General features: G+C 41.9%; 1 protein-coding gene across 1 annotated transcript in view; it reads left to right on the top strand.

Annotated features, from left to right (window-relative positions):
- fcsk (fucose kinase) overlaps window positions 1-13,098 on the top strand; it is a 134,284-nt gene that overhangs the window by 75,837 nt on the left and 45,349 nt on the right. Inside the window, 2 exon segments of the mRNA XM_078400619.1 lie at window positions 2,112-2,237; window positions 5,977-6,049. Of these exon segments, the coding sequence (XP_078256745.1) occupies window positions 2,112-2,237; window positions 5,977-6,049 (199 nt within the window).

Here is a 13,098-nt window from a genome sequence, read left to right as displayed (position 1 = left end):
CAGGTGAAGTGAATAACATTGCTTATCTTGTTACAATGGCACCTGTCAAGGGGTGGGATATATTAAGCAGCAAGTGAACAGTCAGTTCTTGAAGCTGATGTGTTGGATGCAGGAGAAATGGGCAGGAGTAAAGGCCTGAGCGACTTTGACAAGGGCCAAATTGTTATGGCCAGATGACTGGGTCAGAACATCTCTGAAATGGCAAGGCTTGTGGGGTGCTCCTGGTCAGCAGTGGTGAGTACCTACCGACAGTGGTCCAAGGAGGGACAAACCACAAACCGGCAACAGGGTGTTGGGCACCCAAGGCTCCTCGATGCGCGAGGGCAACAAAGACTATCCCGTCTGGTCCGAACCGACTGTGGGAAGACGACAAGCCGGTGGAGGGAGTGTGATGCTCTGGGCAATGTTCTGCTGGGAAACCCTGGGTCCGGCCATTCATATGGATGTCAATTTTGACACGTGTCACCTACCTAAACATCGTTTAAGACCAGGTACATCCCTTCATGGCAATGGTATTCCCTGATGGCAGTGGCCTCTTTCAGCAGGATAATGCGCCCTGCCACACTGCACACATTATTCGGGAATGGTTTGAGGAACATGATGAAGTGTTCACGGTGTTGCCCTGACCTCCAAATTCTCCTGATCTCAATCCGATTGAGCATCTGCAGGATGTGCTGGATCGACAAGTCCGATCCACGGCGGCTCCACCTCGAAACTTACAGGACTTGAAGGATCTGCTGCTAATGTTTTGGCGCCAGATACCACAAGACACCTCCAGGGGTCTTGTAGAGTCCATGCCTCGGCGGGTCGGCACTGTTTTGGCGGCACCCGGAGGACCAACAGCATATTAGGCAGGTGGTCATAATGTTTTGGCTGATATTTGATATATTCCTGATATATTGGCAGGACATCAGGAATGCTTTAAAAAAAAAATGTTCTGTCAAAACATTGCAACAATATTCCTCTACCTTCTTATTGAAAGGCAGAATATCTAATAGCGCAAGACTATGTATTCTGGATGTTTCAGCAGCAAGAAGCCAAGAATGTGGACACTGGGATATTGCTGAATGGCATTGAGGAGTTACATTAAGCCATAGATGCAACTACACCCTGCAGGAGGCTACAGGTTCAAAGGTTAATTGATGCAGTACTAATTAGTGCTCAGAAAGTGTAGCTGTTAGCCTCAGAACACTGACATTGACAAGAAGAATAGTCCAGAATCCAAATTCCTGATTACTATCTCACCATGCCTTCCAGAATGTGGGAAAGCTTGGAGAACAGATGGCACAGTGGCACAGCAGAATAGGTGGCACAATAGAACATGTGGTACAGTGACACAGAGGAAATAGGTGGCACAGTAGAACATGTGGTACAGTGACACAGAGGAAATAGGTGGCACAGAGGCAGAACTGGTGACACAGTGGCAGAACAGGCAGCACGGTAGCGCAGCTGAACAGGCAGCACAGTAGAACAGGTGGCAGAACAGACAGCACAGTGGCTCAGCAGATAGTGCCATTGCCACACACCTCCAGCAACCCAGGGTCAGTCCTGACCTCTTGTGCTCTTTGATGTAGAGTTTGCACACTCTCCCCGTAATCACATGGAGTTTCCCCAAGTGCTTCTCCCAAAGATTTGTTGCTAGGTGAATTGGCCTGTGTAGGTGGAGAGTAGGGCATGAGTCAATAGGTAAGTGAGAGAGTGTATGTTGCTGGGAAATAACTGAGGAAATGGTACTGATGAGAATGTTCTGCAAGTTAACATAGATGGGCTGAATAGCCTCTTGTGTCAATAGAAATGAGATATAGTGTATTGAGTGATGACTGGATCAACTTCTGCTTGGTCACATCAGTGTGGACCAGATTCTTTCCCTGTCCCATTAGTAGCCACTGCTCCCATATCTGCTCCTGCCCCAGCTATTGCCCTTCTCTGTCCCTGCACCCAATCGTGTCTCCTCTTCTTCTGCTCATGCTTCAGGATGGAGATGGTCACGTACATAAGAAGCAAAAAAGCTATCATATTCTTTGGAGACATCAATAGATGATTTCAGAAAGAGAACAAAAGTTAAGCTAAAATATTTAAGTGTTTTATTTTTTCTCTCTTATCTTGTGCAGGGCCGAGACTTTCCCTTCGATGACTGTGGACGCTCATTTACCTGCTTCCCATTGGAGAACCCCAGTGGCAAAGCAGAGGCTCTTGTCTGTAACATTGATGTTCAGTTGCACCTCATGACACACAAGGTCAGTTACTTATGAATGATTCTAGGAAGAAAGGGCAAAGTCTGTGGTCATCCACCTTAACCCTACTTCTGTTGGCTGAAGATTTTTCAATGGCGAGAAGCCAGGAACTGTTGTAGATGGGAGAGAGATTGAGAATCTGTGAGCATATATAATAAAATTTTCAAAAGCAAAATGTAAGTTAAACAGTGAGAAGATTTTAATTAAATCTCAAGAAACATAGTAAAATGAAAAAAATGAACATTTAAAGAAAACCGATATAAAGCTTGAAATACTTAAAAACCAAACTTAATCCATTAAAGCCTTTCCTCTCAGGTGAGATGAATGATGATAATCGTTGACTCAGAAAGGGGAAGGCATGAGACCACACTCGTTTTAATTTGTGGGTTGGAGGTGATGAGAGTTTGCAGCTTCAGAATTTTTTGCAATAATATCTTGGATAACCTATCCTGGGCCCATCACATAGATGAAATCGTAAGTCAGGGCCTCTAATTTCTAAAGAGATTTGACATGTCACCAAATACTCTACAGATTTGACAGATGTACTATAGATAGGATCCTGATGTATAGAAAAGATATGGCAATACCAATGCAAAGGAATGCAAGAAGCTGCAGGGAGTGGTGGACTCAGCCTGGCCCATCACAGGCACAGTCCTCCTCACCATCAAAAGCATCTAAAGGCAGAGATGCTTCAAGAAGATGGCAACTATCATCAAGGTTCCCCATTATCCCGGCAATGCCCTTCTCAGTGCTACCATCGGGCAAGTGTGAAAACCCAGACCACCTGGTTCAGCGCCTGTATCATTACCCAGTAGAAGAGAGAAAGGGGATGGCCATGGTGGCAGATATCCATGATGATATTTCCAGCCTTCTTAATGCAATGCATCGTGAGGATGGACTAGATGGAAGGAAGTGACAGGCTTGTGATTGACTGGGAATCATATTCACCACTCTGCAAGTTTAGGCTGTCTACAGCAGAGCAGTTGCCATACCAGGTTGAAATGTATCTCGTCAGGATACTTTCCATAGCATATCTGTAGAAGTTCGAGAGAATCCATGTGGACACGCTGAACCTTCCCAAGCTCCAAAGAAAGTAAATATATTGATGCACTTTTATGATCACATCAGTGTGAAGGGACCAGGTTAGGTTGCTGGTGATATGGTGCCAAGAAACTTGAAGCTGCCGACCATCACTGCAGCAGCTCTGTGGGTTGTGAGTAGAATTGGGTTGCGTTCACCCCTCACTTCCTGAGGTCAACAACAAACTCTTTCATCTTGCTGCCGGGAAGGGAATTGCCCTGACACCATGACACTAGCTTCTCATTCTCTTTCTTGCACTTCGTGTCAGATGAACTTAAAGATCGACTTGGAGTTGTACTTGGCCACTTAGTCACGGGTGCACAGGGAGTAGGAACTGAGCACACACCTCTGAGGGCACCAATGTTAAGGGTGAAGGAAATATTATGACCAATTCTAGCTGACTGAGGTCAACTGATCAAGAAGTCCGGAAGCCATTTGCTGATGGAGGTCCCAAGGCCAAGGTCCAGAAGTTTATGGAAGAGCTAACTTGTTATTCTAATGCTGTAATCAATGAATAGCTGACATAGGTGTTCTTATTATTAAGAGCTGAATATAGTGGAAGGGAGATGGCATCCTCCATAGATCTATTTTTCCTAAATGCGAATTGCAAGAGGTCTAGTGTAGGAAGGAACTACAGATGCTGGTTTACACCGAAGATAGACACAAAATGCTGGAGTAACTCAGCGGGACAGGCAGCATCTCTGGATAGAAGGAATGGGTGACGTTTCGGGTCGAGAACCTTCTTCAGACTTCAGACTTGCAAGAGGTTTAGATTGTCCAGAAGACTGGTACAAATGTAGGCCATTATCAATCTTTCAATCACTTCATTATGTTGATTTGAGAGTTTCTGGTCAGTAGTTATTGGAACTGGAATGATGGAGGTTTCCTTGAAACAGATGGGAGCAAAAGACTGTTGAAGTGAGAGGTTGAAGATGTGAGCGAAGACTGGCCAGTTGATTGATGCATGATTTTATAACCTGTCCAGAGATTTCATCCGGGCTGACTGCTTTTCGAGTGTTTACCCTCATGAAAGTCAGATCTGACTTCTACCACCAAGATGTATGGGACAGAGCCAACGGAGTATGTGGCAGCGCACATATATGGAACTTTGTTTTCCTATTCATAACGGATATAAAATGCATTAAACTCATGCAGGAGAGATGCATTGTTGCCCGATATCACCACTGACTTTGGCTTGTAGCCTGTAATGGTATTCCTGCCTGCCACAGTTGCCTGGTATCCGTTTGATTAAATGGAGCCTCCAGCTTGTTTTGGAAGTCTCTCTTGGCATCCCTGAGAGCTTTGTGGAGATCATACAAGGCGTTCTTGGACAGTGCAAGATCATCCTTCTTGAAAATCACGGATCTGGACTTAAGCAGTGAGTGTCCCTGTTCATGCAAGTTTTTGGTTAGGATAGACCCTTAATGGGTTTTGTCAGAAAGCAGTTGTCGATGCATTTCTTTATGAAACCCACGACGTCTGAGTTATACTCATTCAGGATAGTTGATGTGGTCTTGAACATTTTCCAATCCACTGACTCAAGATATCCTCAATAGCCTCCATTGACCATGTGTCTAAACCAGGGAGGTTGATGGTGGGGAACCTGGTGGTGATAATGTTATTGAGTATCAGAGGTAAGTGGTTAGATGCTCGTGTTGGTAATTGTCATGGCTTGGTCTTTGTGGGGGATGGATCTTGCCACTTGAACTTGACTGATACCTGACTGTTGCTTTCGTCTTGTGACTTGTAGTTAGTACTTTGTTCAACTGAATGTTATATAATCATCAGTTAATGTCTCCACTTCCAGGTTACGATGTGGTAAGGTTATTGTTGCAGCAAATAAAAATGTACGGCCGAGGACATGGCCCTTAGAAAATTATCCTGCTCTGGTGATGAATGACTTGCATTAACCAACAAACGTTATGCTATGCATGGGTGTGACAGTGATGAATTGGATTGGACTTTTCCTGGTTTTTGTGAGAAACCTAAAGATGCAGAGTATCAGGGACGGAATACCAGGTGACCTGCCTTGGTGTGGGGTAAATCAGGGTAGCAGGAGAAATTGTCATTTAAGAAATTCAGAGATCTTGATATGATCATGGAATGGACGTGGTTGCACAAAACGAAGGAGTGAGGGCATTGAGGGATTTGAAAACCACGAGGAGAACTTTAAATTCAGGAATTAACTATCTACCTACATTTCCATCATCCTGTGCATCACCGCACCAGTGATTTGTGTTTAACTTTGGCTGCTGTCTGTGTGGAGTTTACTTGTTCTTCCTGTGACTCTGCAGGCTTTATTCCAGGTGCTCTGGTTTTCTCCCACATCTCAAAACGTGCAGCCTGGTCGCTTAATTGGCCATTGTTAATTGCCCTAGTGCGTCAGGGAGTGGTATAATTTGGAAGATGGGAGAGGAATTGATGAAAACGTGGGGACATTTTAAAAAAAATGAGGTCAATATAGGATGAGTGTAATTGGGTGGTCGGTTCGGACATGATGGGACAAACAGCCTGTTTCTGTGCAGTATCTCTCTTTGGCTCCAGCAGCACTGAAAGGGATCACATGATGCACCAGCTGATAAGATTGTGCAAAAGACAAAAAAGGCAAGTGAGAACTTGCCTGGAATGCTTTATAACTGGTTGCTGTTGTTGTTTATTACAGCTGGGACCAGGCAGTCCGCCAGGTGTATGGGTCTGCAGCACAGATATGATCCTGACTATTCCCTCCTATCCAGGTAATGGACAAAAAGGTATCATGTAAACAGGTCCCGACTAATTGTAGCATTTAGTTAACAAATCAACTCCTGAAATGTAAAGGATTACCAAGAGAGTTGTGTACATACACCACTATTATACTTACGATCATACAGTCCATCATTGCTGCTGACGATATGATGTACAGGGCTTATTTAGAATGGCATTGTTAGTTAACTTCATCCTCAACAACTTTGGAGTGCTTGCCCTGCCAGTTGACGATAGCAAGCACACAAAAAATGAAGAATGGAATCCAATCACATTAGTTACCTACAGTGAACCCAGAAAACGTGTTTCAATGGCAGTGTTTCTATTGCTTAACACTGATAAAGTTTTGTTATATGCTTGTGCAAACTCTACGAGATTTACAAAAAACAGAAAATTGCATATAGTGCAATCTGGGGGAATGGGGTCTTAGTCCCACAGACTCTAAGCCAAAAGTGTACATGTACATGTGTGAGACAATTGATGTATAGGAAGTGTATGGATTAACATCACCTCAAGAGTCAAGGATGTTTTATTGTCATATGTCCTGAAATGGAACAATGAAATTCTTACTTGCAGCAGCACAACAAATACTGTATGTAAACAGAGTACTCTGTAAACACCATAATAAACAACAAAAAATAAGTTCCAGAATATAAAATACAAACAGTAATAATGCAAAGACTAAATAAATTCCCCAAGTCTGTGTAGTTGAGAGCTTAGTTGGAGGTAGTAGTGCTTAGTGACAGTGCAGGCATACGATCTTGGACGGGGCTATTTTGGAGCATTTGCTGTTGAAATTGGATTGCATCTTTCTGTTTTATAAATCCAGTGGACCACTCACGAAGCTGGAAAGAGTGCGGAGGAGATTTACAAAGATGTTGCCAGAACTTGAGGGCGTGAGTTATAGGGAGAGGTTGGGCAGGTTAAGACTTTAATCTTTGAAGCTCAGGAGGATGAGGGGTGATCTTATAGAGGTGTTTAATATCACAAGGGGAATAGATAGAGTTGATGCATAGAGCCTTTTACCCAGAGTAGGGGAATCAAAGACCAGACCAGATTTAAGGAGAGGGCAAAGATTTAATAGGATCCTGAGGGGCACAGAGGATGGTGGGTTAATGGAAGGAGCTGGCAGAGGAGGTAGTTAAGGCAGGTGCTATAACAACATTTAAAAGACATTTAGACAGGTTAACCTATAAAGAAGGTTTAGAGGGATATGGGCCAAAAGCAGACATGTGGGACTAGCATAGATGGGGCATCTTTGTTAGCATGGGCAAGTTGAGCCAATGGGCCTGTTTCCTATCAAGGTTTTCACGGTAGCTAGCAGCGGCACTATTTTAAAGTGGTTCTCCACCACTTTTGCAATTTGCTATACACGAGTTTGGGTGGGATGGAGAACAGAGAGAGGACAGGAGGCAGCCTTCAGCTGTCTATGTGCCTTGTGGTGTTGTGCACTGGTGAATCTCCAGTCATCATTCCTTTCAAATGCTGTTTCTGTTGTGTTCTTGCTGGGGTTGCTGCATAAGCTTGCAGCATTTTGCTGGCAGGTTGTAATTTTTAGTTGGTAAGTTTCAGTCAGGGGTGGCGCAAGACTGTTTCCAAACCCTAACCCCCACCCTTCAATTTGAAACTCAGTCACTCTATTTACAGTTTTTTGTTCTTGTGTAAAAACAGAAAATGCTGGAAAGACTGAGCAGGTCAGACAGCAACCATGGCAAGAGAAACAATTAATGTTTTAATCCACTACCCCTCACAAACTCTGGGAAAGAGAACCAAGTTAGTCTAAGTATCAGAAATGGTGGGAGAGCGTGATGGTGGAACAAAGAGAATTTCTCTCTGATAGGGCAAAATAATGGGGCAGTTCAGATTAAGTCTGTGTAATATGTTGCTAATGTTGTATATACTGTATAATGTTATATCGTTTGATGAGACGATACAAAAAAAATGGAAAGCGAAAAAGGATATCATGTATAAATGGCCAACTCTCATACTAACAAAAAGGAGTGAAAGTCAGAAGGAAAGGGGATATGGGCCAAACGTGGACAAATAGGGCCAGCTTAGATGAGGTATCCTGGTCAGCTTAGATGAGGTATCCTGGTCAGCATAGATGAGTCGGGTGGAAGGGCATGTTTCCGTGCTCTTTAACTCTATAACTCTGTCACTGGATAATGGGAAGGGAAGAGGTGAAAGGACACATGGTTGCACCTCTTGCTGTTGAGTAAGTAAACGTCATGGGACGGGGAGTGGAAGATGGACACAGAGAGCGGAACATGGAGTTGCAAAGAGAGCTGTCCCTTCAGAATTCTGAAAGGAAAGTGGAATATGTGTCTGATGGTGAAATCTTGTTGGAGCTGACAGAGTTAATCTTTTATTTCTCTTTAGAATAGTGAAATCTTGTCGGAGCTGGCGCATTTAATCCTTTGTTCCTCTTTAGAAGCCTTTGTTCTGGATGAATCGAGACTGAGCCTCTGTTATCTTATAGCATTCGCAGTCTTTGTTCTTTTTAGACTTAGCACAATTACTCAGCAGTGTCTTCCCTCTTATCTTGCAAGACTTGCAGTCTTGGTACCGAGTCATACGGGAGTCTAATCAATGCTTCTGGGGAGGACAGTCTGCACATACCTTCAGTAATAGCGAGTAAACTGGTATCTCTGACTCTTAACTGTTTCTTATCCCCCTATGCTCACACTTACCCCTTAGTTGCTGCAGTGATTTTCCCAAGGGTTCACCTTATATTTTCCTATACTTTACCAACCCTAACAAGTTACCATATTGACTTTAAACCTGCATTTCTGTAGATGTATTGCTTATTTTTCTGTTGTAATGGCATTTGCTATCGAATGTCATTTAATATCTAAGTGTTTAATTGGCATCTGGCTCTGACAATAAGACTTTTGAATAACATCTTTATGGTTAGCACTGCTATGAATGCATGGAACATAATTGCAATCCAATGATGTACCTCTACCTTGAACAGTAAAATGGCATGGTCAAAGAGCAGGAGAACTTTAAGAACGACACTAGGAGAGCAGTGAGTGTTAGTACTTGAACCTCCACTTCCACAGATCCTTCCACCATCTGAGACTCGAAATTTGAGGTTTCTTACAACAAATCTCATACTTTTAGTTCTAACCATACTTATGCTAATGACTGTCATTGCTATCCCTTTCTTCCTCCAAGTGTTCCGTCTAAGGGTGTAATATATTGATCCTCTTTGGTGCCTTCCCATGACATTAACAACCAATCTGTCATACTTGTGTTTACGGATAAATTCTATTTTTCCTATTGGGATCAGTTTCTCTGGGTTGAAACAAACCGTACTGTTGTTTATCAGGCAGCCCAGTTATATGCCTATATTGAAGCATCTTCACCATCGTTGCCAGGTAATATTGCCAGCTCCCAGGCAAATAACATGCATTGGTTCCGAGAGTATTTCTCTCGCTTCCATGCTGCAGTTTACAGTAATGGCTGGCATAGAACTGATTCAAAGAGCAATGCCTCACAGAAACAGGTCTTCAGGGCACCAAGATTGTGCCAATCAACTGCCCATTTAATCTTCCTCCAACCCATTCTATTCTCACCACATTCCCATCAGCTCCCCCTCAAATTCAACAATTAGTATGCACACATTTAATATAGCCAATTAATGTCCCTATCTGTCCATTGATGATACCATTGTTCATTATTTTATTGCACCATTCTGAAATGTTGCCAATGCAAGAGCATTGAAAAATGGAAGGATCTTGCAATGCTTTCATGCCTGAGGAATCTCGAGACCATTACATGTACAGATTATTCTTGAAATGTATTTAGAATTGTTATGTAGGAAATATGGTACTGCAATGTACAAACATAGCTTTAATGTAAAGACCAGATGAAAATTTTTGGTGATAGTGAACAAGGGTTAACGCGGGGTAGCAAAAATAATGTATCTTTCTTCTAGGCCCTTGCGCCACTACCAGTTCAATAAGCTCATGGCTGATCTTTCATCTGAGCACCATTTTTTTTGTACAAATTCATATTTTATGATCCCATGACATTCAAAATTTATCAGTATTGAAATTCAAAAGGCTGGGGAAGCTCGAAGTCTTAAATAAACACCAAGAAATGACTCAGCATGTCAGGGAAAATCTGGGGGAAGTGAAACAATGAACAGAATTGATGAAGGGTCTCAGATCATGAAACATTAACCAATAATTTATTGATTTCTGTTTTGAAGAAACCTTTGAATAGACTGAGCCTTCTCAGCCCTCTTGGGTAGAGAATTCAAAAAAATCATTAGCCTCTGGGTGAATTTCTTCTTCTGTGAGTCCCAATTAACTGAATATTTATTTAGAGATTATTTCTATTCCCTCCAGCCTGCAGAAACATCATTCCTGCGCTATTGTGTTAAACCCAGTAAAACATTTTGTATATTTCAACTGCATTGATTTAAATATAATGAAGCAATCTTCCAATCAAGAACTTTCAAGAGAAGTAAAAGAAAGAATATTCATTTATATTATGCAATTTAATACTTCAAGAGTTCATTGTTGTTTTGCAGCCAGCAAACTGATTTTGAACAGTGGTCATTGTTTTAACAAGCAATGTGGCAGCCAATCTACAGAGCTGCACAGATATCAATGTGACGGTGTTTTAGTGAGTTGGTTAAGATTTAAATATTGTCTAGGACTCTGACACAAGCTCCTCTTCTCTTCAAAGCTGAGTCCTTGTATCTTTTAGTTCCATCGACAGTTGGAGCTGATATCTCGGGTTGGTGTTGAATGGACAGCTCATTCAACGATCTAACATTCAGTCAATTCTGCACAGGTTTGACTGGAATGTATGTTCAAACCTATCATTCGCCTGGATTTTCAGTTCTTTGATTTGAAGTTGAAATTGAAATTCGAGTGCAAACTGGTGTTGGACATCCAATTAAATAAACATCATTGACACAGAGCAACTAAAATGGTATGCAGCATCAGTCCTGCCACAACTGTCAATAAATTGTTAGCAGTGCCTTGCTGATTAAATTTGGCCTCAGTCTGAATGTTTCTAGTGATTGAATGTAAAGCCTCCAATCACATGCAGCACAGTAATCTGCACCAGTTTGCTGACTATGTCCGTTCTTAGTCTAATCCTCTGGAGAAACAGCGCTCTGTTTAATCAGCTTTGCTTTTCCTTCACCAAGATTGATGAATTACATCACGTGATTGGTGCTGAGCGATGCGCTGCTTGTCTCCAAAGTCCTGATGTAGTCTTTCTTGGCACCTTGAAGAGCTGGCTGATGGTCACCTGATAGGTAGAATCATGTCAGCCTCCATTATCCACTCCCACACTTTCTGATAAGCTTTTCATCTGGGACATTTGTCTAAGAGTTTGAAGGAGGAACTTGAATATTCACTTTGCAAAACAGCAAAATCACCAATCCGAAAGGAAAAGCTGCATTGCTTATTACTTTGTGCAGCTAAATTTTCTCAAGCAGTTTACATGTTCCTTCATGGGAGTGCAGAATCGAAAATGAGATGCTTTTTTTAATTGTCTTGGAGGTTAATGTGAATTATTGAAGCAAAACAATAATTATAACAGTTTAGGATCTGAAGCTAACCTAATGGTCTCAAAGGAGAAAGAACCTGCTGCCATTATTCATTAGCTTAACAATAACACTAAATCTGAGAAAGAAGCAGAGTTCTCAAAACTCCTGAAGAGAGAAATTACTTAAAGTGGCAATACCAGTTGAAGAGACCATAAAGAATGTTGAGGTTGATTTGTTGAAGAAAAGGATGTGAGATAATGTTAAATTTATGTAACATCTATGTTAAACTATACTTGGGAGAACAATGTATATTCTGTTCCCATCTGCCAAGAGCTTATTAAAATCCTCTTTAAAAGATAATGTACAATCAGTGAATGGTTTATGTAGATAACAGACTAATGAATAGTGTGGAGTTTGCAGTTACAGAAAACGATTACAACAATTTGATAAACCTATTCATTTTCCCTATCTAAGCTGTGCGAAACTAACTGGTTGAGCCATTTCTCAGTGCCGATGACTTCCTGCCATTTTAAGCAGAATCACAGCCCCCCCACCCCGAGTCTGAATGAGAGAGCTTTGTCTCCTTCCAGCCTTATATCTCAGATTCTGTTAGGTGTAGAAGTGATAGTCAACATACATACACGAGAACAGATTAAATAAGAGCAGGGGATGGCTGCTCAGCCTTTCAAACCTGTTCCATCGTGTACTAGAATAATGGATGATTTGTAATCTCCACTCCATGTTTCCAACCACTCCAGTAATCTTTCCTTTCCTATTTCAGCCCTAAAAATATTTCACTATTCTTTGAAGGAGACGAAGGAGAGAGTCCCAAAGACTCGTGGCCCTCTAACAGAAAAGCCTTTGCCTTTTCTCTGTCTTAACTGAGCAACACGTTATTTTTAACAGTACACAACCCCCTCCGTTCAAGATTCACCCACAGGAGGAAACATCCTGTCCACACACACGCGTTAGCACCTTGGGATCACATGTTTCAATCATGTCACCTCTTCTAAATTCTTGTGGCTACAAGCCTAGCCTGCCCACGATTTGCTCATAAGATAACATTTACTCAGAACACTAGGTCCTCTGCAATTGCACATCAATTTGATTCTATGCTTTCTTTTAAATTTCTCTTGCCAAAATGTACAATTCCCCATTTTTGCACATTTATTCAATTTTCTGGATCTTTGTCACTCATTCAGGCTCCTTGTATCCTCTTCACAACTTACTTTCCTGCCTATCTTTGTGTCATCAGCAAATTTAGCAACCAAACCTTCAGTGCCTTCAGCCAAGTTATTTATGTAAGTTGCAACAAATTGAAACTGCAGCACTGATCTCTGTGGCATACTTGTTAATTCTCACTTCTTGGTAAGTAGCCAATCTTCTGTCAATGTCATCATATTACCTCCTACACCATGAACTGTCATTATCACAATAACATTTAATCAAGAGTCAGAGAGTTTAATTGTCATATGCACTGGAATTGAATGATTAAATTCTTGCATGCTGAGCTCTGCAGGTGCATTAATG

Source organism: Rhinoraja longicauda, chromosome 6 (assembly GCF_053455715.1).
Source record: "Rhinoraja longicauda isolate Sanriku21f chromosome 6, sRhiLon1.1, whole genome shotgun sequence".
Lineage (NCBI taxonomy): Eukaryota > Metazoa > Chordata > Chondrichthyes > Rajiformes > Arhynchobatidae > Rhinoraja > Rhinoraja longicauda.
The sequence above is the reverse complement of the archived record's forward strand: the minus strand, read 5'-3'. Positions and strand labels throughout refer to the sequence as shown.